Genomic DNA, 27,998 nt, shown 5'->3' with positions numbered 1-27,998 from the left:
ATTTACAGTAATTTTCTTTGTAAAATAACAAATTTATTTAAAAAATCAACTTTCGACGTATTTGAATGCAATGACGACCATGTTAGCAGAGTTGCATTTCGTGGATGAGTAATGCGTACTATTAGTATTACGAAATGTCAATTTTGGAAAATCCCGTTTTTCCAGAATACATATTAGGTCCACAGACAGAGAGTGACTGTCCATTTTGGAAGACAAGCAATTTATTTTAAATATGTACTGATTTCGTGTAGGCTTGAAATCTTCTATTCTGACCTGCTAAATTTTAGTATGCCGAAAAAAGGGGGAAAGCGACGAGGTCGCGGCGGCGGTGGTCGTGGATCGGACGGAGGTAAGGAATAATAAAATAAATAGGTCTAGGCCTACAGTTAAAAAATGTCAAGGCGTCTGAGTGATACATCACATTGAATCATCTCATAGGCTAAATTTTCTTACCTCAGCCCCAAATATGGTTGGGGCGGGGGGGGTGGGAGGCAGCTGGTGGACAGATCTTTCATCTATGAACAGTGGGCTTAAGGGGTATGAGGCCCCATGGGCAGGGGCCGTTTAAGGGCCCAGAAGCTGGGGGATCTTTGGTGGGCGTCTGCGGTTTTTCTTGCGTTCTATGGACTGGTATTTTAATGCCTCAACACATTGAAATTGTATGTTTAGGCCTATGTGATTTTTACCCAGGAACAAAACAAAACAAAAAAAAAAAAAAACAAAAAAACAAAAACCTGCCGGCTCTTAATTTTAAGATATCACTAATAAACATATAAACAATAAATACAAAAAAACAAAAACAAAAACAAAAAACAAAACAAAACAAAACAAAAAAATACAAAACAAAAAAAACAAAACAAAACAAAAACCGGGCCAATTGAAATCAATATGTAGCCTGTGGCCATTTATTTAAACAAAACGTAGACTAGCGATAGTGATAATAAAAATATGCTATTTGGAAAAGGACCTTGGTTGGTTGTTTGTAAAAAAAATTATTTGAATTTGATGGGTCCCTTGCTCACGGGACCCCTAGCCAGTGAGAGCTCATAGCCGATTCCCACACAGACTCTACTTGCACAAATTGACTTGTAAAGCACAGTGGAGCACGTTTGCACAGCACAGGACTCCTTGGATAAGTTTTGGCGTTTTATGGAGGAAGATTTTCAAGATTCAAGAAACACCCGATCCATGGGTTAAACAGATGCACTTTTCCTACTATGAATGTTCTGAAAACGTGAGTGCCTAGTCAATTAATTTTTATTTTCATTCTTTTAATGGCGATAAAAAAAACGGCTCAAGAAAATGTTCAAAATGTTGGAGCAGGGAATTCCCCCAGCCCTCAGGGGAAATTTACTGCAGTGCACTGTTGTCAACAAAGTCTACGAACCAGAAACCACATAACATACCGCATGACAAAACCACATAAACTTCATGACCAAACCACATAATTCATACACTTTAACATTAACCGCCGAAGATACTAACAGAGCGGCGTTCCATAACACGGCCAATGATTACCTTGACGTCCATGTTTCGCGAGTTGAATTACTGTTTGTGTGCCGCAGTGCTGCATGCTGTCCGATAAAAGAAAGTGCTGCCAGGCTAAAGACTAGGCCTAGGCCTACTGAATATATATTAAATACATAGCCGTAGGCCTATGCCTCAAACATCAGCAATGAATGGAATATTTTAGAAATCGATCAGGTAAAAATACAAGGCACATTAGGACTAGGCTAGGCCCTAGCCTAGGCTATCTAGGCCTTGGCTAGCCTAGCTAGGCCCTAGGCCTATAGTATGTTACGCATGGGAACAAGAGGCCTACTACTATTTAGGCCCTGGGGCCTAATAATTTCGGCTAGGCTAGGCGTAGCTAGGCCTGACACAAGGCAGTTAAAGCAACGGAACTTGCATTACTGGAACATCATTATTCAGGCCTGTACACTGGGGAGGGGGGTGCACCCACCCAAATTACCAAAGGTCCACATTTTCAGGGGTAGAAAATTATTATAGACACAATCTCCCACGTTCCAGATATCGATCCACCAAAACTCCTTGAACAATCAGAGCAGTTTCCAACCAATTAAGACTACCTCAAATTTGTCATAGAATTTTCGAAGAATTTTAGTGCTTGCGTCCGTGACTCATCACCGCTTACAAACTCATCTTTCTAGATTTTACTAAAATTATCTTTATTCTCGTTAAAATCTGAGAGTGCCATTTCCGGCCACGTAGAGGTGGCATAATCATAAATTTTCTTGCCTCAGCACCAACCATGGTGGGGCTGAGGTGTTATCAACTCCCATCTGTGAAAGTCCTTCTCTGACCTCCTCTATTTTGAATTCTTGGATCCACCACTGATTACAATTAAGTTGCGAATGTGCAAGCGCTTTACGAAGATCACACACCTACCTGTAGCGCTCATTTATTTGCCTCAAAACAACAACAAATGGATTAATTGTTTCCTCTACCTGTTCCCAATAAGATCAGTATTACTATAGGCTTATTTTATGCATTCTTGTTGGATATATTTTTTCTACCCATCTCATCCGCGAGTCTTAGAGTGCCATTTCCGGTCATCTAGGGGTATCATAATTATAAATTTTCTTACCTCTGTGAAAATCCCTCCCCCCCACTGCTCATTTTCTGGATCTGTCACTGAAAAACCATTTAATACTGTTGATATTGCATCTTCAAAATCAAGACTTCAAATTATCAAAAATATCTGAGCGCAAGGTGGCTCCGCCCAATGCACCCCAGCAGGAATCTGCGTAAACCTGTCATTTTGGTCCACTCTCCACAAATTTACACCCACCCAATAAAAATCTTGTGTAAGGGCCTGTTGTTATTAGTTTAGTTAGTTAATATTAACAATTTATAGGTCAAGGTGACATCATCGCTTTTATATGCACTGAATTTTCTTATTCCCGACTGTTCACTTATAAATAGGCCTAGTAACCATAACATCCTCAATGATTGCCTCCTCAACTTCAAATAACATTCAACCAGTGGCAGACTGTCAAGGCAAGCAAGGAGTGCTATGCATGCACTGCTACAACTAAAAGAAAATACTAAATTATTGGAGCTTTTCTCCGTTTTATTTAACATTTCTTAGCCACAATCTTCTATGCCAGCCTTAATTTTTCGAGTAGATTGCTACAGTTCATTAGAATAGCTAAGTTAATATTGTTAGTTTTTTAAATTTTTGGCCTACTTTGCCTTGGTATCTAGGAAACTTGAACTACTCGAGCCTATCGCATCGTCCTCTTGTCTGCTTAGAATTTCTGCAGTCGTGGCTGGTTTTCAATATCAGCCTATCACATATTCAGTGAGGCAGTGAACAGTGAAAGTGAGAGCAGAAACAGGTCAACTCGGCCCCAAGTCAACTCGGCCCCAGTCAACTTGGCCCCAAGTCAACTCGGCCTCATGTCAACTCAGCCACTACAGATGGTAAAACTTCCTATTCTGCCAACCGCATGGTGGCCTTGGATTGGATTGCATTTATTCGGTGTAAACACCAAGGATAGCCCACGAAAGTCTAGAAGAAGACTTATTTCCAGTGGGGTCCTTTTGGTGGTGATTGGACAGTACACCGGGAGACAATCCCCTACTCTTTTCCGAAGAGTGTACTGCATTGTTTAACGTGCACATGGGCCATAAATGCACACGGGACCAACGGCTTAAAAGTCTCATATAAGACGGTGTGCTATTGTAACTTGTATTCAGCCCTCTAGCTTACACAAGGAGAGGCAGTGATAGAATAGAACCAGGGACCTAGAGATCTCCACGGTTCAGTGCACACACAGTGGCTACCACCAGATTAGCCGACTGAGCTAAGCTGCTCTCCTTTAGAATAGCAAATTGAACACTGGAGTGGAACCGTGCTGGCAAGATTATGTGCGCATGTTCCCCTACTCATTGCTTGCTTCTCTACAGTAGCTATATAATCGGGACCTCCGCTGCCAATCAGGGTATTTTTTAAATTTTTATTTTGCATACATACGACCGGTATAGAAGAAACTTGTATTATTTATTTGTTAAATGTACAGGGAAAGGAATTCTTTTGAAGAGAGGAAACTGTGCTAGCCATGCTTCTATCAAATTATATTCCAGTTGTAATCAGTGTAATGATAATTTTAATGATAATGATTTTATTTGTAATAATAATATTTTATTTATAGATTTTAAGTGCTTTACAAAATATTTTGATATTTCTGTTACACTGTTTCTTTGGTTCCCAGACAGATGAGCTTTGCTTTCTTTTGAGAAATCCTACCAGGTACTGCTGAGTTGTTTTGTATTTTTATGTTTGTTGATGCAGTCCTGGGTTGTAGGCTAGTGAACCTTTCTCACTAGCATTCCCTAGAATACCCTGCAATTTACCATACGGTATACATTTAACAGTGCCTCGCCACCTTTTCCCTACTCATTTAACACTGTGCGGAGCACTGGTGCATGCTAGTATAAAGTGATTAGTAGAGCTGCGCATAAGCTATAAGCTAGCAGAAAATTATTGTACGAAGGTTAGATTTAAAGTGAAATTTTTAATTTTTCATACTTAATATTGAATTTGAAGTAATTTCTTCGGGGTCTAATCAGCCTTGTTTTACGAAAATTATTTTTCAAATACTTTTCTGATTTTTATTTAGTAGGTTTTATAATGGTTGAATATCGTGTAAACAACTAAATCATATGTTTAATATGTATCATGGCATTTGCTCCAAATTATATGCTTAATGATTTTAGAAAGGTTTCCAGTAGACACTCACATTCAGGGAACAGTGAAATTACATGGTTTCCTGCTCACATTTTACAAGGGGAAGCATTTCTGACTCAGAAATCAAGTACAGAAAAACCACTTATATTTCTACCACTATTTGCTATAAGAGTATAAATTTATGGAATAGCTTTACCCACACGTACGGTATCAAGGCCATTGGTGTCTAAAATGTTTTTATAACAAATTAAACTTGTTTTATATTAAGATGCATGGTTTTGTTCCCTTTTTTTGCTTTCTGTTTTTGGTGTAAATGTATATATTATTTATTTATTTATTTATTATTATTTATTTGATTTTTTTTTGTGCGGACAGCCTTTATGTCTTGTTGCGGAATTGTAATTGCATACGGATTCCAACAGAGTGTTTATTATTATCCTTTTTCTTTAAAAAAAATAATTATTATATAATTGTCATGTACATACATGCATTTTATTAACTTTATACACTGTTTACAGGTCGAGGGAAAACGACATCTGAAGAACAACCAACAGTTGGTAAACCAAAGTCTAGCCATGACCCACCGCCAGTACCCTCTGGAGTATCAGAAAAAAGGGAGACAAGCCCAGCCCACCCTCAGCCTATTGCCAGTCCTCCAGAACCTTCACGCTCTCAAGTTAAACAATTAGAAGAAGATTTTCCAACACTTTCACTGGCAGCAACACAAGTGCAAAAACCAGCCTCAACTAGTCCTGGGTACCCAAGTGGTGCAAGACCTAAGGAACATAAGCAGAGACCTGAAGAAAAAGTCCCCCCAGCACCTGAACCAGCAACACCTCCAGTAGTTAGTAGTGGTCCAATTGCAAGTAGGCCTAGTACACAAGGTAAACAAGTCCACAATCATGATAGTGTGTTATTGATCATTTGTGTTGGGGTAGTACCCAGGATTCCCCATTAAATTTTCATAAAGCCCAGTTAACAGAAATATAATGTATTCAGCAATTTAACTGCAATGGATAACTGTGCTTGTCCAACTGGCATGTGAATTAATGATTTGTAGGCACTGAAATTAAAATTAACTATCATTTATATTTGCACAGCTCTAACAATTCCAAAGAGACGAGGATATGGTACCAAAGGGCGACCCATAGACCTTTACAGCAATCACTTCAAAGTCAAGTTTTCTAATATAACAATATTTCAGTATGATATGACCACTGTACCTGAGAAACTGCCAAAGAAAAAACTAAGGTAAGTTAATTTTGCATTCCTTGTAATTGCATATCTCATTGCATTGTTGTTTGTACATAAAATGCCAGTGCAACAGGTGCAGGATTTAATATTGGATAATTAGGGAATACTGTATTCCTACAGTAGTTTTGAAGTAAATTCAGCACCTAGATTTGTACATTCTTCATTAGACAGAAGTGGTGCCAGCAAAGCCTAGGCCCAGTCATTGTGGGGGCCATGGTAAAATTTGTTTGGGAAAAATGAAACATGGTAGGGCTGAGGTGAGTGTGGTCTTGCCACCCTGACATTAACATTCATCACAGGTGTGGTCCAACTTGGTTTTAAGTGCCTTGCAGAAAGCAAAAGCTTTGACGCAAACTCACAACTCTCTGGTTGCCAAAAGCTTCAAGGCTTTGGATTAAACCGCACTATCACATAGTTAATTCACTGGTTAATTCAGAATATGTATTGAAGTTGCCGCTGCAACCCCATTTCCCAGCATCACCTCCTTGTGACACCCCTCCCTGGGTAATTATTAATAAAAGCCAAGTGTTGTTTTTTTTTTATATTGCACAGGGATGTCTTTGAAGAGATGCAACAAACTAATAAGCAGGTTTTCCATGTTAGATGCATTTTTGATAGTCGCAAATGTATGTACAGTCCAGAAGAACTGAGGCTACCTGGAAATCAAGTAAATTTTTTATAAACTTTAACCTTTAACATTTAAAATCATTGTTATAGAATAAATACAAATACACATTCCAATAAGCCAATTTGTAGTTAGAACTGCACATGCTCGTACCAAGGTCAATCGACATAAGGGAGCTATCGATTGCCCGAAGACGGTAGGACGTAGAACGTAATGACGTCACTAAAAGTCATCTGCACATGCGAGAACGTTATGGTCACCTTGTCGAGTAGTTTCTGGAACGCAATTTGGCCAAATCTACGTATGCAGAGAACGTAGGACAGCGGGTAGGACGGTCACGCATGAGTGATTACGTTCTAGCATCGCGTCCTCGCACAAATCAAAAGCTCCTTATGTATATACATTGGCCATATCTTTTTTCCATATTTATTTTGGTTGTTTTTTGCTTTTCTTGTTATATTTTTTATGTTTGTATATATTTTTGCATCTGTATTTACTGAAATGATTACACCCGGTCCCAAACAAAATTTCTGTATTTTGGACAATAAAATAATCTTAAATCTTCAATCTTAACATTGGTATGGAGAAACACCTTCACTGGTCATATTAAAGATGATAGTAAATTTTTTTTTCTTTAATATTATTATCATCTTACTGTATATTATAAGTGTTTTCTGATGTCTTTCTTTTTCATTTGCTAATAACAGCTAGAATTAAATGTTCAGGTGCAATATGAAGGCAGTAAGCCTTTGAATGTGAAAGTGACAATAAAGAAGGTGTCTACAATCAACCTTGAAGAGCTTAATCAGTACCTTAGAGGAACTATGAACTTTACTCCATATGTTGCATTTCAAGCCATGGATACTATTATGAGATATGGGCCTGCAATGAGGTAAGACATTTTTATTCTCTTTTCTCTTAATTGCAAAAACATATACTGTAAATTAAAATAAGTAATTCCACAGCTGGAATTACAATAAATCCAGAGAATGACACCCATCCATTACCAAAACAAAAATAACCTAAATTCCATAAACTGTACAAAATTTCTAAAAAATCTAGTTCTAGTAACAAATACTTAAAATTAATAAATTATAAGAAGTTTCTCATAAATATGACAAAAAAAAACTATCGTTGCTCTATGTGTGTTTATTAGCTGAAGGGCTAAAATGTATGTATAGTTTATCACATTTACTCTCTTCTCGTGTTAAATATGGGCCATATTATACAGTGAACTCTTTGGAAAAGCTTGTTGGAAAAGAAACAGGGTCCCAAGTTTTTCACAACTCACAGGAGTCCCCCGGAATTCATAAAGGCATCATCCCGCTCTCTCGCAAGTTACTACTGTAACTGTACTATCAATTGTCTCCCAGAAGTCAGTGTCAATGGGTATCACCATACACAGCAAAATATAATTAGATGGTGTTAAGAAAACTCATTTAAACAGATCTCCCGGATGTGGATTCTTCCAACTTGAGACCCCTACATTAAAGAGCCGCCCATAGGTAGACTATTTCTACTGTCAATATATTTGTCTCCATACAGCTTTTTTTCCCCATAAATTCACTTAGATTTAGATCGTGATACCCCAAAATGAACAGCTGTGAACTTGGTGCAATTTCAAAGCATGGTAAAAGGATGCAATAAAAAAAAAAAGAAATACAGTTTTTAGAAATGATATAATATAAACTCATAATTACTATAAACATAAACCTTTAAAAAGTATTTGTTAGCACAGGGTCAAGTATATCATGCAAATAATGAACTTAATCCTTTTAATAAGTGGAAATCCTTTCACAAAGCAACCATACAGGATGCTCTTTTACTAATTCTCATTATGAAGTGGAGTTGGATAGCTCAGTGGTTAAGTTGTTTGCCTTCTGATCCCAGGATGCTGGGTTCAATTCCTGTCTGAGCAGGACTTTTTCTCACGACTAAAAACTATCCCACTCCCTAAGCCTCATAAAGAGACTTGGTTTATAAAGCATCATTCTCATCCTGTAAGTGGCGAGTGTACTTCCTGTTAGATGTGAAGGAAAAATAAAAAATAAAAAAAATAAATAAAAAGTTTTAGGGACAGACAGGGGTTGTTTTTGGTAAGGAATTGAACCAAGGATTCTGAATTGGAAGGCAGTCATCTTAACCACCAAGATACAGCCTGACTTGAAACCTATACTATGAACAATTTATTTTCTCATCTGAATTTTAGGTTCACACCAGTTGGACGATCATTATTTTGTGAACCACGCCATGATCAGGCCCGAGACTTTAACCTTGGAGGTGGACTAGAACTACATAAGGGATTCTTTCAGAGTATGAGACCATCCTCATGGAAAGACTACAAGATGAGTGTCAACATTGATGGTATGGGCTATGCTTGCAAATTATTATCATACATGATTATCATGATCCATGATTATGACATCATTAATGTCAACTCTTGATGACATCATCAAAGGCCAACAGTTATTTTGCTACATCATTTACAATCTTTAGCATAGCATTTCACACCATCAATGGTGTATCTAGGATTCTTGAAATGGAGGAGTGATGGGGACGTGAAGGTGAAGTGGGGGCTCGATGATCAGGTGAGGGGGTACTAGCTCGTAAAATATGGCCATTTGAGGTGATTGTAAACTACTCAAGCTTGATTTCTGGGGTGGGGGAGGGGCGCTACTGCACATCATCATACCTTACAATAATTTGACCATATTAAACCATATTAAACCATATTAAATTTATGAGAATATAAATGTAGATTAACATTCAATTGAGCACCAACTTATGCTTTCATATTTCTAAATTTCCTATCAAACTCTCTGTTGTATACATGTATTTAATTCTACATCAAACATTTTTCATTTTTGTATAGTGTCATTCTGGCTCAAATAAACCACCATGCCCATGTGACCCCCCCCCCCTTCCTTGGATTTTCAGGAAAATCCAAAGAGACCAAGTTATGACATTTTGAAATTTAGGTACCATGTTCCTTTTTTTATGCCGGAGATGGCTCCTTTAACTTTATACGGTTTTTACAAAGCTCTCTGGAAACAAGCTTTGTAAACAAAGAACAAAGATGTAAACTCTGGAACAAAGATGAAAGTTGAAAATTGCTACATAAACTGAAATTTGGCCCCTCTTTAAAGAAATACCATTTCACTTGACTCGCATAAATAATTTTGTTCAAAGAACATAAGTTGAGGTCAAAGGTAAAAAACGCAATTTCCGGTAATTTCTAGAGAAAATTGTCCATTATAGTAAATATAAATATGCATGTTTTAAACATTTTGCTGCAAAAAGCAACTCTGTACGACCAGTGGTTTTCAAGATATAGCTCCCTATATTTCCACCCCTAATTTGCATATTTATGCTAATAAGGTCGGCAAAATGGCACTTCCGGTCATTTTTGAAGAAAATGTTCTATTAGGGTAAATAGAAACATGCATGTTTAGAACAACTTTAAGAAAGAAGCAACTTTCTACGACATGTGGTTACCAAGATATAAGTACCCTACATTTTCAGACCTAATTTGCATATTTCAGCTAATTTGCATATGAAGATGAGCGTAAAAAATTGGCGACTCATTTTATTCAATTCAGCATACTTCAAAGTATATAATTTAAAAAAAAAACAAAATGATCACAAAATTCCCATGGGGTGACATAAGCCACCGGACTAGTACATAAATTTCAAAATGTCTTAACTTAAAAACCGCTTGGAAATTGGAGCTGAAATTTTGGATTTTTTCTTTTGACCTATCAAAGTATTTTTAGAATTTTTTACCTACACGTCTTAAACATGAAATCCAACTACTGTTTTTTTTTTTTCAGAAATCAGAAATATAATATTTGTACATCATAAAACACCTAAAAAATTATAATAAAATATTTATTCACTATGTAGAGTGGCAATACTACCACAATTTATACCTTATATATGATTTTATCTGTTTCTAACCTAATTTATTTACTTATATATATATAAGTATATATATATGTGTATATTTATATATAATGACAGATTGTATTCCTTAATAGAATTAAATGAATTGAATTTATTCTTCCAGTTTCTAACACTGCATTTTACAAGCCTGGTCCAGTTTTAGAATTCATGGTTGAGGTGCTAGGTCTGAGAAGAGATTCCGTTGGTAATCCTCTAAAAGATTTTCAAAGAAAACAATTCGAAAAAGTTATCAAAGGTAAATAGGTATTTTATATATATTAGAAATATTTCGACATTTAAAATAAACTGATACTGATGATTGTATTGGTTCCCTTTTTCTATAGTATATGAATCATAAGTATTTCATTGTATTGTTTCATTTCTGTATGGTATGGAAATAAAGTTTATGAAAGAAGATATGTTGGTTTTTGTACGATAAAGTATCTTACTTTGAGATGATGAGGTTTTAGCTAGAAGTTCAACAAGAATGAAGTCTTGCTTTTACCTTTCTTTCATTCCATTCATTTAGTATAGAACTATTCTTTGACTTTTTTACATTTTCTTTATATTCATTTAAAATCAACCACATCGCAAACTTACGGCTGAATTGCACGATATTTGCAGTAAAATCAAAAACCAGATGTTTCAAAATTTATTTAATTATAAAAAATTACATGGAAAAAATATGACTAGACAGATGATATTACACTGATTTATAATTTGAATATCGTTTCATCAAGTACCTGGTGACATGCAAAAACTGTTTATTTTCTCTTAAAGGACTGCAAATTGAAGTGCGTCGAGAACCATCATACAAACGCAAGTTTAGAGTCATTGGGGTCACAGAAAGGCCGGCCGAAAGGTTGACGTAAGTTCTGGAGGCTTAAGACCCATTTTATAATTTTTTTTTTGTTAAAAGGTATACACATGAAGTTTACACATGATATATTGTCTAGTGTACAAGTGCACATAATATCAACTTGTATTTAAATCAATTTAGTGATATTGTTATTGTTGATAGTAATTGTTATTGTCGTGATGGAATAATAGACAATAACTGGATTGTTATTGTTATCCATTTTTCTTGGAAGGATTTCTTTGAATTATCTTACATCTTGAACCCTTTCCCTACTAATATTCTTACTTCTTTTCATGAAATAAGGACTCCCATTTTCACTGAGATAATCAACGCATCTTTATCGTCTGGAAACTTTCCGGACGATTTAAAGATAGGTGTGGTCATACCACTTTTGAAAAAACCGTCCTTAGATCCAAATATCATGTCTAATTTTCGTCCTGTGTCAAACATTGCATTTCTTTCTAAACTTATTGAAAAATGTGTTTCTTCTGATGTAGTTAATTATCTCGAGGACAATAGTTTATTCGATCCTCTTCAATCCGCATATAGGAAGCATCATAGCACGGAGTCCGCAATCCTGCTCATCATGCTCGCACTCGATAAAGGCAACTGTGTCTTGTCAATATTTCTAGACCTGTCTGCAGCGTTCGATACTATTGACCATTCCATTCTTCTCCAGAGGCTTGCATCCCTAGGAATTTGTGATACTTTATGGTCTTCCTCAAAGGCATATAAGGAAGCTGCAACTTCTTTTGAATATGGCTGCACGTCTTGTGTCAGGAGTTTCTAGATTTGAGCATATAACACCTACAGTACTCTTCGTCGCCTGCGCTGGTTACCTGTTAAGCAATGCATCTCATTTAAATTGTTGCTTTTCACATATAAATCATTAAATAATAATTCACCCTCATACATATCCAACCTGATTAAACTTCTTTCCACCACTTGTTCTAGAGCTTTAATATCTACATCTAGTTCATCTACATTTTTCATCCCTTCATGTCGTACAAGAACGTATGGTGAAAGAGCATTTTCCGTTGCTGCTCCCAAGGTGTGGAATAGCTTGCCTATCTTTGTTCGTGAGTCTCCTTCTGTTGAGATATTTAAAAATCGTCTGAAGACTCATCTCTTTAGTTTATTTTAATTTGCAAATTTCTAGCGCATAGAGACCTATGTATTTTGCGCTTTACAAATCCAAATTATTATTATTATTATTATCCTTTAGCTACAATATTTTTACATTGATTGTTCAAAGTGATCTTTCCATGAATAGTCAAATCAAAGTACGCTCTGACATTAGAAACCCTAATTTCATCTTCATTAACCATTTTGGTAGAATGTAGTCTTATGTGTATGTCAACTGAAGTCAAGTCGTGTTTGTGGTGCATATAATTTTGTATTATACATAATAACAGTGCATAATTGTTAGATTTTCATTCCCTTTCATAGATTTCCACTAACAGATGAAAAAGGGAGAACATCTGAGTGTGTAGTTGCTAGATACTTTTTTGATAGGTACAACATTCGTCTTAGGTGAGTAAATTTATTTTCAGACATTTAGACAAAATTCAACTAGTGAATGATTTAGTTTAGTTTTTAAAATATGATGGGAACATTTGTTTCCAGTGGTGTCCTTTTTGTGGTGAATTGGGCAATATACATAAGATAATCCCCTACTCTTTTCCGAAGAGTGTACTGCGTTATTTAATGTGCACATGGGCCATATTGCACATAGGAATAATGGTTTTAAACGTCTCATCCAAAAGATGGTGTGCTATCGTAACTTTTATTTCAGCCCTCCAGTTAAACAAGAGCGACTGCTCACCTATCAGCGCGTTAAACTGAGGTTGCCTCTATTCAGCGTTTAACACTTCGTGTATGCACCTTTCAGAGTCTTTTTGTTGACACCATTAAAACATGCTCAATTCATGGAGGAAATATCCTCCATGCTTACATGCAGCACACAGTGACGTAAGTTATTATAGGGTTCAAAATACAAATACATAAAATAAAAATAAAATGTCTTAAAATAAAAAAATTTAAAATTAAATACCAAGACGCAATTCGAACTCACAATCTTTGGTTTCCATATTCCCTTGCGACGTGTCCTGTTAGTATTATGGCAGTAATGTACAGTCCTTGCTGAAACCCCTGTTTTTGTTTTGTAGGTGTAGGGGGTGCCCTGGGGTCAAACTTTTAAAAAGGGCTATGAACATTTGTTGGAAATAACCTCTAGTTCATATGTGCAAAATTTCCTGCACATCCGTTCAAAACTGGCAACGCTGGATGCTTTTAAAGTTCTGGGGTCCACCTTGTGCCGACCCAAATGCAAGGAGAGCAGTAGATGTAATTTAATGACTAAATATCTCAAATTTTTTCAGGTATTCAAGATTACCATGCTTGCATGTTGGTGATCCAGCCAAGAAGACATACATCCCCATTGAGGTACAGAAACAACTTACTTTTATTGCATTTATTTGAGTTTTACAATTATTTTGCTTTCAAGTGTTTACTTACCTTTATTATATCAGTGTCATACCTCCAGAGTCTGCAACAGGGGAAGTTGACCTTTTTAATCATATTGAGATACACTGAAAACAAGAAACTAAGCACCTTCTATTAAAATGTTTATTGTAAAAAGGATACAATGACACAAAGATACAACAGGATTTTATTATTAAATGTAATGTAATTTTTTCTCAATGTATTAGTTTCTTTTATGTTTCTAAGCTTTGACTTTTTATTATATAATCCTTTATTACTCTTATCCTGGATTTTATAAACTGTTTTGTTTATAGATGTGCCATATTGTCCCAAACCAACATTGTAGGAGAAAGTTGACTCCTATGCAAACATCAAATATATATATATTTGTTAATTAATTTGTGTCATTGCTGGGTGGAACATCCCTTGGAGGTGATTATGTTCGCCGTAGACGTGCCCTGGGGCAGCATTGTGACATTTTAGTTGGTTTTGTGTGTTTGCCTTTTGCTTGTATGTTGTTCTTTTTTCAGGAATTAATTTAATTTCATTCAATTAGCTATTTCTTTGTACTAAGAATAATTGTTACCTTACTTTGAGCCATTCATACTTTTGCAACATACCACAAAATTCATGAGTGAGAAGAATAGAATTTTACACTGTTTAGTTTTGTATCTATTACTCCACAGAAAACAGCAATACCAGCCCCTGATAGGCTTCGAGAGATTCAGAACTGGGTAATTATATTTTTTAATAATTTGTGTTTGTCAACGTTAGCAACAAAAATGACAACTATGATTGTAGTTTAATTTTAGTTTATTGTGTTTAATTTTGATATAATGAGAAATTTTTCATTAGTTTAATAATAATATTTATATTATAACCTTATATTAATTTGTTGTGTTACAATAATTATTTTTAAGACAAGAGAAGCTGCCCATCATACAGATCCAAATCTGAAAGCATTTGGCATCTCAATTAACCCCAATTTGGTGAAGACCCCCGGGCGAGTACTACCACCACCGGCAATCAAATACAGAGAAGAGGTGTGTTGCATATATCATTATTTCTTCATTGAATATCTTTATCCATTTTTTGTTACAAATTTGAAAAGTATGGTGTCTAAAGGCAATAGAATTAAATGTTGAAATTGTTTACTTTGTTAAATAAGTTGTTAATAGCTTTCAGATGAAATTTGAAAAAGGATACAAATGTAGTATATCATTCCTATGTCCTTTGTATAGTCCTTAAATTGGTTGTACATGTAATCAATTTAGAATTTTCGTTACAGTCTGGAAACCAGCAATACATTATTAATTGATTTTTTCAAAGAATTTTCCAAATGTGTGTGCGTTTATTCAGTGGTGTATGCAAAATTTGGGGCACTGGGCATAAAGGAAGTTGGAGGCCCTGTGTAATTACTGTTTATATATTTTTGTTTATTATGTTTTTTTGTTTAGTTGAGGCCCGAGGGCTCTGGTGTTCCCTCCCTGTCCACCCCTAAATTTGACCCCATTACTTTTAATGTAGCTTCCCAGTTGCCTTACCTTACCTATCCTCTTCAGGCCAAGTGGCCCATAAGGCTGAAGCACACTCTTTCCAACCTGCCCTGTCACTTGCAACATATCTGGCCTCATTCCATGATTTCTTTCCAAAACACTCTCTTTTCTTTTTAACAGTCCTCCACCATGTTGTTTTAGGGCGACCAACTCTTCTTTTCCCTTCAGGTTTCCAAGTTAATGCAGTGTAGCAGATTTTGTTTTGTTCCATTCGCAATATGTGTCCGAGCCATTTCCATCTACGAGACATGATTTTTGTACTTATTTTCTTGGAATTTGTTGTCTGTAGAATTACATCATTTCGTACAATGTACGGCCATCTAATTTTGAGGACTCTTCTTAAGTACTTGAAGTGAAATGTGCCTAGTTTCAATTCGTCGCTTTCGTTTACTTTCAAGGTCTTGCATCCGTATAGTAGAACTGATTTGACAAGTGTGTTAAATAATCTCAATTTGGTTCGTAGAGTATAAATGTGTGAATGTGTGTATTCTATTTAACTTCATGAATGATATTCTGGCCTTATGGATTCTGTTAATGATACCATCTCCTCTCTCCAGTACAGGTACATGAAATGTCCAACATTACTTCTGTCTGAAACAGACATTTGGCCTTTAAATCCGCACCTATTGCGCTTGATGGCTGTCGGTTGATGCGATTCTGTGGAGAATGCAATGCCAAGCCACAGGTGCAATGGATTATTTTAATGACAATCTGTTCAGACTGCCACCAACAATCTGCAGAGGGCGCCGTGTCATCTAGCGTCCACAGGGAGCAGAGTTGGATTTTTGCGGCTGACAGTCGACCCACAGAGCGTGTGCCTGGCTTAAGAATTAGCACCTGCTTTCCATATAATTTATTATTTCTTGTTTTAGATTAAAATGTATTTTTCATTATCGTGATCATTATTGTTTTATTATTTGTACTTATTCTGCTCACAAAAAAAATGAAGAGAACAAAATAGAAATTATTTTGTTTTAATCAAATTTTTTATTTTATTTTATTTCGAATCACACCCAACAGCGGTTTACCAGCCACTTACAGAATGGATTAACAATAAAATAAATGTATAAATATATAAAAATATATAAAAAGAGTAGCTCAAATAACAGGCATCAGTAAGAAAAACAGACAGATAAAACCAACAGACAAAAGAAATAAATCATTAATAAAATGCCTTAAAAAAGCGAAGCAAGAATAACAATAGAAATGAAAAAGCCTTGAGCAAAAAAAAACCTAAGAAATGTTGTGGAGAACCTTACAAATATTTTTGTTAAAAATAGAGCACTTGTCAGAAAAAAGATCAAAAGAGAGGTGTCTTTAGAGGATATTGTATTATGAAACTTAGGGATTGTAGAAATAAAACCGTCTTTAGGATCAGCTCTGCCAAAAGATATGAAGAAAAAGCAAGAAAAAGACTGTGACGAGACAGAGAGAAAAAAGTAGCCAACGAACAGTCAAAACAAGAATTCATGCACCTGAAAAGAAAATTAAGATCAAAGCAAACCTACTGTATGTGAACTGAGAGACTAAGTGTACTTCGGAGGGTGAACATTGGCAGAAGCGACAAAGGAACTGCATAAAATGTTTTTGCACCAAATCAAACCTAACAGAATTGCACAAGGAAATAGAATTAATCACAACACTGGAGAATTCAAGATGGAGTCTAACAATCGAACATTATAAATTGACAAGAAATTTAGGATTGCGAATGTCAGATGTTATTTCATATGTCGTTATCACAAATCTGATATTTCTTTTTAATTGCATGATATAAATAATATTCGTATTTTTTTTCCATTCATAACTGACCTTTTTCATTTAATATTCACAGCGTTCAGCTCAGCCTAATGAAGGCAGCTGGGATATGCGTGGAAAGAAATTTCGTAACGCTGTCAACGTTAATGTATGGGGAATCATCTGCTTTGAAAATGAACGCTTTTGTCGTTCAGATGATTTAGAGTGAGTTTAGAAAAGTTTAACCATTGGTATATCAGTAACATCTTTGTTATGGTAATTAGTAACACACTAATTAACTCAATCTAATCTAAGATTTAACTTTAATATTTGGTGTAATAATAATAATGTAATAATTAATGTAGTCTACAAAATATATTGAAACATATATTTGAAGATTGAAACACTCCATAGTAAAAGCCTTTAAGACTATGCAAATTATGTTGACTTTATTTGACATAAGAACCTTATTATACTATTATTTAATTATTTAAATACAGTAGTAACTTATCTAAAACTATTTAAATTCTTAGTTCAGGTGGGTCGCCAGTGTAAAACTGATTACCAGGGTGGGTCCCCAGAACTAAGTTAAGAAAGCAGGTTTGTACAGTATGTTCCTGTTAAAATTTGTAATCAAATGGTGTTTATAAAATAAAATAATTGTATAAAAATGTTGCTATATAGTTGATTTTATCATGAAAAAAGCGCATTTCTTAAATATTTTATTCTATTAATTTTCTGTTGTGGAAACTTACTTATAATCTGCACAAAACATCAAGATTATGTTTAATTTTTTTCTGTTGTTTTCAGTAAAATGCACTCGGTTTTAGTGGACGTATCAAGAAAAATTGGAATGCCATTTGAATACGCAGCTTTTGTTAAATACGAGTATCCCGATACAAATTTTGTTGAAATGTTCAAATACTATCGTGAAAAATATCCAGGACTTCAATTGCTGTTTATTGTACTACCTGGAAAAGGGAATGATATATACGGTAACTAAAAGATGATGAAATTCATAATTTTCAAATACCTGGTCATAATAAAGAAACTGTTAAATTTACCATTAAGTAAATTAAATTGACCATTATCAACATGTGTTAATATTGTTTATTAATAAAATACTTTTTTTCAATTATTTTTGTTTATTTGATAAAATAACAAAATACAAAGGATATCAAAATTCCATGACAGTGACCCCTTGTGTCTTTGTTTCTCCTCAATATTCATATCCGTAATCTTTGCAGTAAACCCCTAATTAGTGTTAGAAATTTCCATGTCAATATCTGTAATGTAGAGAGACTTTATCTTATAATCTCTGTCTCTCTAATGAAAACAGTAGTCTTCATAATATTCACTGTAGTTTTTCCAAATTTATATGTACCAGTATTCTTAAAAAACACTCTGTTTTAATTTTGATTACTTTGAATGTTATTTTGTATGTTTATTTTTATAACTGAATTACTTACTTATGCCTATCATCCCTCCTGGGACATAGGCCACTAACAAGATTTCTCCAACCAGGCCGGTCCTGTGCCAGTCTCTCCACTTTCCTCTAGGTATAACGCAACCTCCGGACATCAGCCTCTAGGTCCCGTCGCCAGGTATTTCTTGGACAGCCTCATTTCCTTTTGCCCTGGGGGTTCCAGCAGAGTGCTAACTGAATTGGGAGTTTATTAAATCAATAGTTTTACATATTATATTGTAAATATTTATGATTTTATTTCTTTTTTTTCAAATATATTTTAGGCAACATCAAGAAAGCAGGAGATTCCCAAGTTGGCATAGCAACACAAAACATCCAGGCAATAAATGCAAAGAAAGCAAGTCCACGCACGATGGAGAATATTTGTCTAAAAATCAATGCAAAACTTGGGGGCATCAATAATATCATCAGTAACATGTATGTACATGGATATGAATTACTATAGGAAGCATTTTGTTTAGTATGATTATAGCCCCAAACAATACAGAGGGCAGTTTAATCTTTGATTCCAATATACCGTTCTGTTGTTGTGTTCTTAAAGAAATTATCTACTGTTCGGTAAATTGGTGGTTGAGATATTTGCCTTCAATCTGAGAGTCCTAAATAAAAGGTTTGTTTTTCTCACGACTAAAAACAGTCCTGTGGGAGAACAGAAGATTTCTACTGAAAAGGAAGAAAAAAAAATATTAATTGTTTTATTGCTACTAAAGCCAATACCTGCTACAAATCATAACAATGTACATTAAACATGCAAAAATTGATAAATAAGACTTATTTTACTACTGTACATTACCTATGCATCCTTTAGTAGGCCTAGGATGTTCCACTAAGGACCATATATACCCCTGTTCAAACCGAAAGTATGCATGATTTGGTAGGGATATCAGTCCATAGGTTCCAATGAGCTGTATACCCTGCCTGAAACCAGTGGCGTCTAGAGCCAGTAAGGACCCCGGGGCAACACCTCATATGGGCCTCCCCCTTCACTTGGGTCCCCCAATCTGCTCGCTCCCAAAATTAAGTCTCCTCCTAAATCTGACAACAAAAGTTTTCATCCTGGCTTGGGCTCGAGCCCTATGGAGATTTTGTTCTTACCCCGAAAATGTTTCATCTTGGTCCTGACCCCCCCCCCCCTTGCAAATTAAAATATTGCAAGTTGTTCTTCTGTAAAATATATTTTTTGACCATAATTTTTAACCTTAATTTTTTTTTTCAGATCTCCAGTAATGCGTGACCCCGTTCTTATTCTTGGCGCTGATGTCACGCACCCATCTCCAGGAGATTTTCACAGACCTTCAATTGCTGCTGTAAGAATTTCTATCATTTTCAAGTATATTTTCCATTTTGATTACCTACCAATAACAATTAATGAAATTTACAAATTTTTTATAACAGTGTATTCACAAACATGACATATATCTGAAAACATAAGAAAATAAGACACCGGGAGAATTTAAAATAAATTTACATTTTGAAATTCGATAGCAATGTAATTCTTTACATACACATTTCAAAAATATTATTTATTCTTTCTTCATATTGTATGCACTTTCAATACTATTGGTAGGCCTGAATAGAACCTCATTCCACTCTAATACCTGTCTCTTATACACATCTGATCTGTCAGCTAATCTGGTGATAGCCAATGAGCTAAGGTTACATACATAGAAATCTGGTTTTAATTATTTATGATTAATATTAACTAATGCATAATTTTAAAATATACTTCTATTTATTGTGCTATAGGTTGTTGGTAGCACAGGCAAAGATGCTTTCAAATATAATGCTAGGGTTAAAGTTCAAGCACATCGGCAAGAGGTTATTGAAGACTTGTCTGGGATGGTGAGAGAATTACTTATAAAATTCAGAGAAGCCTCAAATGTTCCACCTAAGAAAATTATCATGTACAGAGATGGAGTTAGCGAAGGACAGTTTCAGCAAGTATGAATTAATTCTCCAAAAGCTCATAATTGAAATTTAACATGCGCTGTAAAGCCAGACACACATTGCACCAAAAGTCGTCGGCTAGCACGATTTTATGAAGAATGTATTGGGACAAGCTACATGCAATGGATAATTTTTAGTGCTGCCACTTGTATGTAGTGTCATGCCCAAAGTGCTTACAGAGCAAAATTTGATAAGTGAGTCTGATAGTCATACAGCCAATGCAGTGTGTACTTGGCTTTGCAGAGCTCTACTGTTGGCAATATATTCCTCTTCGCTCAGTGCAAGAGTCTTAATCTCTCCATAGAGAAAGAAAACAGTTGCTGTAAAGGGATCATACCTTAAAATTTGATGGTAAAAAAATGTTTTTCCCTGATTAAAAAGTTATATGAGGTTTGCCATCCTGAAACCAGCATCGGTGACCAAAAAATGAAAATTGACTTTTGAATATATATTCTTATTCTCCACATAATGATAGGTCATTATTGCCAAAGTTATGAGTAAAAGTATTACAGCTTCTCTGTATTAAAGTATACAGTACAGCCATATTCTTATGCTAATTACTCAGTTTAACATTTAGCAAAGGTATGTTGGTTTTAGAATGGCAAGCCTCATATAATTCCCTGACAAGAACTGCATTTCTCCTTATCCATATCCATGAAAATTAACAGGATATTGTTCTCCCATCACTTGCAGGGGTTCGGCAGCCAGCTGAGGCCCAATTGCCAATGAAGTGTACCCCAGCTGTTGGGAAGCACCCAGTACAATTAATTGGGGAAATACTTTTCAAGTCTGAAGGTGCCATTTCCGGGCATAGGTCTCTTTTCTTAAAAATTTGCTCACCTCCTCAGTCCCAAATATGATTGTGGCCCCTCATTTCAAAACTGCTAGATACACTACTGTCCACATTATAACAATGTTTCATTAAAAGTTTTTAGCTGGGTGGCTCTTTTTAAATTTAGCAACCAGCATTTGAATGTAATATTTTTTGTGGGTTTTCCAGATTTCACCAAAGAAAAAGAATTGCTTTATCAGAAATATAGTATTAATTAGTTTGCATATTATTTCTCTATATCAGTAGATCTTTTCTATGATTCAAAATTCACTGAGGTTTTTTTTATATTATATATTTATTATTTTTTATTACTTTATATATTTCACAAAGGTTTTGGACCATGAGTTAATTGAAATACGAAAGGCATGTATGTCACTGAGTGAAAATTATAAGCCTGGCATCACATTTATTACCGTGCAGAAGCGGCACCACACTCGACTATTCTGTGTCAACAAACAAGATGAGGTAAACTACATGATTTTTATCTGTTGGCTACACAGTGCAACATCCATTCCATCTGTATCAAAAATATTCTTATCGACACTACAATTATTTTAGTGATCTTCTCCAAGATTATTTTAATTAATATCATGAAATTTCAAGCAAATAAATGTTTCCAGAACTTTCTTGTACCAGAATACACCTATTTGAATGGCTTCTTATTCTAGATTTAAGCTTGGCCACTATTGACGACTCTGTAGGCCTGAATAGAACCTCATTCCACTCTAATACAGTACAGTACTTCTATTTTGATGGCTCCTCAGTCGAGGTTTAAACTTGGCCACTACTGACAACTTAGTAGGCCAGGATCCTGACCTACAGATGTGCTCTTCCATATAGTGGCAAACACACTATCAACATGGGGGAAATCTGTAGATATTGGGTGATTTTAAATTAAAGTTTAATTGTGTTACTTAGCATGTTTTTTCTTTGTCCACAGTGCGGCCGTGGTCGTAATGTTCCTGCAGGCACGATTGTTGATAAGGACATCACACATCCTGTGAATTGGGACTTTTTTCTTTGTAGTCATGCTGGAATACAGGTATTCAATAGATATCAACCTAACATTGATGATGATAATTATAATCATTGCTGACAGCAACAAAAGAAAGAAAGATCACTGAATGTGAAAGGCCATGATCGTCAAATCTTGACTGAAAATGGTGCTTTAAGATTTTATTGTGAAATTATAAAAATAGAAAAAGACTATCTAGGCTGTTGCTATGTATTACTTTACTAATAATAAAAGAATTGTAATATTATTATTATTATTATTATTATTATTATTATTATTATTATTATTATTATTATTATTATTACCTCCACCAAGGAGGCTATGTATTTCCCATGTCAGTCTTTTAGCAAGATAACACAAAACTAATGAATGGATCATAATAAAATTTAGTGGAATGGTACATGATATTGTATTCAAAAAAGACACCTTTTAATTTTTGGAAGGAAAGGTCATTGTAAAAGGTCATAGTTACAGAAATTCAAAGGTCAAGATAATTTGGTTGAAATGACCAAGTTTAGTGAAGTGACATTTGAAAAATACCTGAATAAAGTGATGTGGTAGAGGTATTAATAATTTCATTATATTAACTATTAGGCAAGATTTATTATACCTTGTTTCATGAACTTATTTTCTTAAAGATCATCAGAAGAGAGCAAAAAAAAAAATTGAAATAAAATTTGTTTTCTTATTTAGAAAATAGTTTGCCAAAAACATCCATATGAAGGAGAAAATAAAAATAAAATTTGTATAATTAGGAAGAAAGATACACATCTTATTTTTGGAAATTTCAAGGCAGTGGCAGGTGTAGAAAAATAAAGAAAAACTTTAGTTTTCTGGTGCACTTTGTCAAACTAAAATTTTATTTATTTTTTTTTAAATCTTAATTATTGGCGGGAGGCGGGTTCACTAAACAAGGTAAAAAATGTCTTGCTTTAAGTATATTTAACATATTACTTTTTTTATCATCAGGGTACGAGTCGTCCAGCTCATTATTATGTGCTGTGGGATGACAACAACTTTACACAAGATCAGCTAGAAGAGTTCACAAACCAGATGTGCTATACTTACGCACGCTGCACTCGTAGCACATCAATTCCAAGCCCTGCTTACTATGCACACCATGCTGCCTTCAGAGCTAGAGATATCCTTCAGAGTGACTCAAAGGATAGGTAGGCCTATGTTATTCTTTGAAAAACATGTACTTCAGATAATATAAAGAGCTTATTTTGGAGGAAATTTGCTCACTTTGCCATTATACCAGGATGACAAAGGATCCCTTGATCTTTATCCATATTGAATAGGATAACAAATTATATTAATTGGGAAAACATCTATTTTTAATCTCATTAAAAAGCTTATTCTTATGCACTAACCAACCCCCACATTATGCTTTATTCAATTTTATAAAACCATAGATTATAATAAAGTGGAATATTTTTAAGAATAAAGGTACAGTATATACTGTATATTGTACAGTATATATATTTGTCAGGTATTTGACATTTTGAATTTTCTTTTGCGGTATTTAGTGACTCTGGAAGTGCAAAAACTGGAACAAGCAGTGATAGTACACCAAAAATTACCGCGGAAGAGTTGATAAAGATGAATGATGTTGTTCAGATCCACATGAATCAGAACAGCCGTATGTACTATGCATAAATGGGAAAGCCTTGTACATTCGAGTCCCATGTCAGACGCTTTTTCATAATGGAAACAAAAACAGCAATATAGACTTCAACACTACAGAGAATTCCTATAAGGACACACCTCTGTTTGGAACTGGTTCATCACTGAGGGTGCCATAATTGTCAGCTAAAGGAGACAAAATATTTTTCACTCATAAATACCATGTCTGTATATAAAAGGGACATTCATAAGAAATACACTTTATAGGGCCTTACAACTGTTGGACTCAATATAAACCAACTTAATGAACACTGTGTTCAGAGGGAAAGGAGGAGTTAGCTGGCCATGTTGAGACTAACATCTTGAAATATATAGAAGAAACCTTAAACAAGAAAAATATAGAATAAATCCTTTCAATGAATATCAATCAGAACAGTATCCATTCATTTTATGCTTTGTCATATATGAAGTAAAGGGTTCTTTATTAACGATGTAGGAAAAAAAAGCCCTTATATACATTTATTATTATCTCGGATATTTAAATATTATTGTTTGAAATTGGCAGTTGGTAAGGTGTGCCACCAACTGAGGATTGTCAACTTCAGATATTGGACAAGATATAAGAACATATTATAATAATTCAATTGTTTTGATTCATTAACTTAAGATAACAATAATATGATCAAAATAGAATTTCATAGTATGGATAAGAATATAAAATTAAGTACTGTAAATACAGTGAATATTTATTGTGTATGGGGGAAACGATAGCCAGAAAGGCTTTAAGTCTGATCCTCCAATTGAACATACAGTATACTGAATTAGTAAATGGCTAGTAATAAAATAAGTAATAAGAAAACAAACAAACAAATAATAATAACAGATAATAAATGTAGAGAAATGTTGCTGGATGTAACATGTAAAATATATTGAGTAATAATCAGGAAGAAAATTTTCGGTTGGGTTCGCCAAAACAATGGTCTTTGGTCTCTAAATAGAGGGAATATTTAATTAGAGGGAACAGCTAATGATAAAAGATAGGCATTCAACCGGGCTGTAGAAACATGGTTTTTAATTAGAGGGACACCTGTATTTTTTTTTTTGAAATATCAAATGACAAGATTCTTTATTAATTCGTGTGTTTATAAAACAAAAAATGAGTGGTTAAGCTGCACTGAATGCCAGCGTCCCTGCTTTTACTGATTGCTTTGGTATTCTTTACGATCCAGAAATTTGGATCTAGTCTTTATTCGTGCAATGGAAAGAATATTTTAGTTCATTGAAAGAATAATTGTTCCATTCAACTTGGCTCTGTGTTATGGAACATTCCATCTTTAAATTCATTGCATGAATAAACATTTGTATACTAAAGAAATTATTGCTTATTGTATAAGTATACCGATCATGTCACTGAACGGCTGTATTGTGTTGTTACTTTTAAAAACTTATTCTTAATCATTTGTATATTAACAATACAACACGATATACTCTTTATATCTATATAAAATTTACAAAACATCTCAAGTCTTGGGGAATGTTTTGAATAGCGAACTCAAGTGGTTATAGAATGATAACATTATAATTCTTCTAAGCAATAAAAGATAAAATATTTAATGATAAACAGCTATCAATGAATACTATCTGGTCAAATAAGGTTAATGTGATAGTGAACTTTAACTGAATAATCATACATGCTGTATTGAGGATCCAGGCACAAATTTTGGTACTCAGTGAATTCTGTGAAATATAATTTTTCATTGTGCTGTGGGCACCATACCCAATTTAATTGTCCTTTAGTGGCGTAACCAGAGAGGTGGGGTAGGGGGTGTATTTACAGTGCCTGTGCACCCTTTGTTCAACATGAAAAAAATTAAAAGTAAATTAAGAGAAATAAATACTTCGACGTTAACAACCAAGTGTAGTAGCCATCGATCTCGTTTTCTAGTTTTGTGCATAATTATGAATATTTCCTTTCAGTACCCTAATTTTAAAAATTCTATATGGGCCACTGATGCATTGGACTGTTTTAATCTCACATATTCTATCTCATAAGATTGCATTAAATTCAGTAGTTTGAATATAGATTTAATGAAGAAAATGGACAGGTTTATTAAAATCTGTGTTGATTCAGTGTGGGATGTATGGATGCTGTTCCTATGTAAAATATGTTGATAAATGAGCTTGTCCAATAAAGAAATTCATTGTGAATTTATAATTTCAAAAAGTATACAGTATTTGGTATATCCTGAGTGAATAATTATTGTTTAATATAATTTTGATTGTTTTAGAAACACTTTTGTAGGCAGATTTGTTTAAATAACGTAATTACACAACCAGTATCAGGGGTGGGTTTAGAGCTCCCCCTCCCCCCTTTTTTAAGAAATAAAAAAAAAGATTATTTTCAAGCTTATAAGAAAATATTTCGCGGGGCATGCCCCCCGGACACCCTAGGGTGATGTGTTCTCGATTGACTTTCGCCCCCCACCTCCAGATAAGGGTGAAGATTGTTGGGCAGTCAGTGACAATTACAGTTTCAGTACTATATGCAGTGTATTATATAGAGCAATTGAATTGTACTGGGGAATTGACAATTAAAAAAAACTCCTTGGGACAATTTTTGACCTACCATTAACTTCAAAATATTATTATATATATTGTAATATATTGTATTATTCGCTCAAAATAAAATACAAATTGCATGATTTGGTCATTCTAAAGCAGATTATGCTATACTAGCTTCTGAGTTCAGTTGTAAACCCGGGTACTCCAAGTTTGTCTCGGCCTACTCTCTTAAACCAGTAAGAACAATACCCTGTAAGACATGCTTAACAAAAAAAATAATATTGAGTTTAAAGTATCCCTTTAATTTCACATCTTGTTCATTGCCGTGTTGCTGTATATATTATTTGTGTGCCGCATCGGGTGGAAAGGCGTAGTTTCAAATAAAGTATTATTAATGAAATTGTCTTCTTGAGTCAAACTGGTAGGCCTACTGAGTGCCCGGCCTGGAGGACATACTTTTTCCAAAAGTGTTTGTATTTTGAAAGTGGAAAAGCACCAGTGTTGACGGCAGTGGCGTAGAAAAGTATTTTTCATTAAGGGGTGGGGGTGGGGGAATGATTGAAATTTCTTGGAATTGACATAAAATTACTGATGTCCTTCACACCCTTCAGTGTGAAAATGTGGCTTGCTTTGCAAGCACATCTAATATCTAAGGAAAGAAGAGCTTAGATTGGTACCAGATAAAATAATTTTGTTATCAACATTAATACATTATGCTAATATTCATCTTTGTAAGCGCATAAGACATTGCAAATTATTTCTGTGACAGTCTTTTGAAGTGTGTAAAGCTCCATTTTATCCCATACAATAGTCAAAATATTGGGGGGATGATACAATGGACCATCCCCCTTGTCAAATATTGGGGGAGATATATCCCCCATTCCCCATGGATCTACGCCTATGGTTGACGGTTCGGGAACCGTGAACTCTTCGTCGGTAAATAGTAAGAACACTCTTGCTAGTCAGGGAGCCATTCCAGGCACCTTAGCTCCAACCGTGACCATGGTGTTGGGCTTAGTGGGTGTGCAGGGCCCCTTCGAGGAACTGGTAAACATGGGCGGATCCAAAGAGATGTGCGAAAGGGGGGGGGGTGGTGTGGGATCCGAAAGCGTGGCGGATTGAGATAACACTACCCTAGGGGTCCGGGGAAAACAAATACTGTATTTGTTTTCTAGACGCCACCTGTGAGGCATTTTAGGCGATCAATATTTACTTTTTCTCTTTTTTAAACATTCTTTTTCTCCTTTTTACTTTCCAAAAGGGGCCCGCGCCCCCTCCTAAATCTTCCCCTGGCTAAGGAGGTCAAGGGGTAGCAGGGACGGATCCAGAGATGTCCGATAGTGGGGCTGATCGAGGTAACAC

At 34.9% G+C, this 27,998-nt stretch overlaps 1 protein-coding gene across 1 annotated transcript; it reads left to right on the top strand.

The window, feature by feature from the left end:
- Positions 1-157: 157 nt before the first annotated feature.
- LOC117123812 (protein argonaute-2-like) lies at positions 158-26,308 on the top strand. The gene is made up of 22 exons (XM_033269830.1): positions 158-349; positions 5,233-5,598; positions 5,815-5,965; positions 6,521-6,635; positions 7,301-7,485; positions 8,803-8,957; positions 10,660-10,791; positions 11,316-11,403; positions 12,844-12,927; positions 13,776-13,839; positions 14,193-14,267; positions 14,565-14,612; positions 14,799-14,921; positions 17,266-17,393; positions 17,979-18,163; positions 18,918-19,071; positions 19,871-19,961; positions 20,401-20,595; positions 21,764-21,898; positions 22,374-22,475; positions 23,418-23,617; positions 23,978-26,308. The coding sequence occupies exons 1-22, from the start codon at positions 289-291 to the stop codon at positions 24,105-24,107; spliced, it is 2,967 nt and encodes a 988-aa protein (XP_033125721.1). The 5' UTR covers positions 158-288; the 3' UTR covers positions 24,108-26,308.
- Positions 26,309-27,998: the final 1,690 nt, after the last annotated feature.

The sequence above is a fragment of the Anneissia japonica genome, unplaced genomic scaffold, assembly GCF_011630105.1.
Source record: "Anneissia japonica isolate Jap-2015-1 unplaced genomic scaffold, ASM1163010v1 scaffold288191_len216021_cov166, whole genome shotgun sequence".
Lineage (NCBI taxonomy): Eukaryota > Metazoa > Echinodermata > Crinoidea > Comatulida > Comatulidae > Anneissia > Anneissia japonica.
The sequence above is the reverse complement of the archived record's forward strand: the minus strand, read 5'-3'. Positions and strand labels throughout refer to the sequence as shown.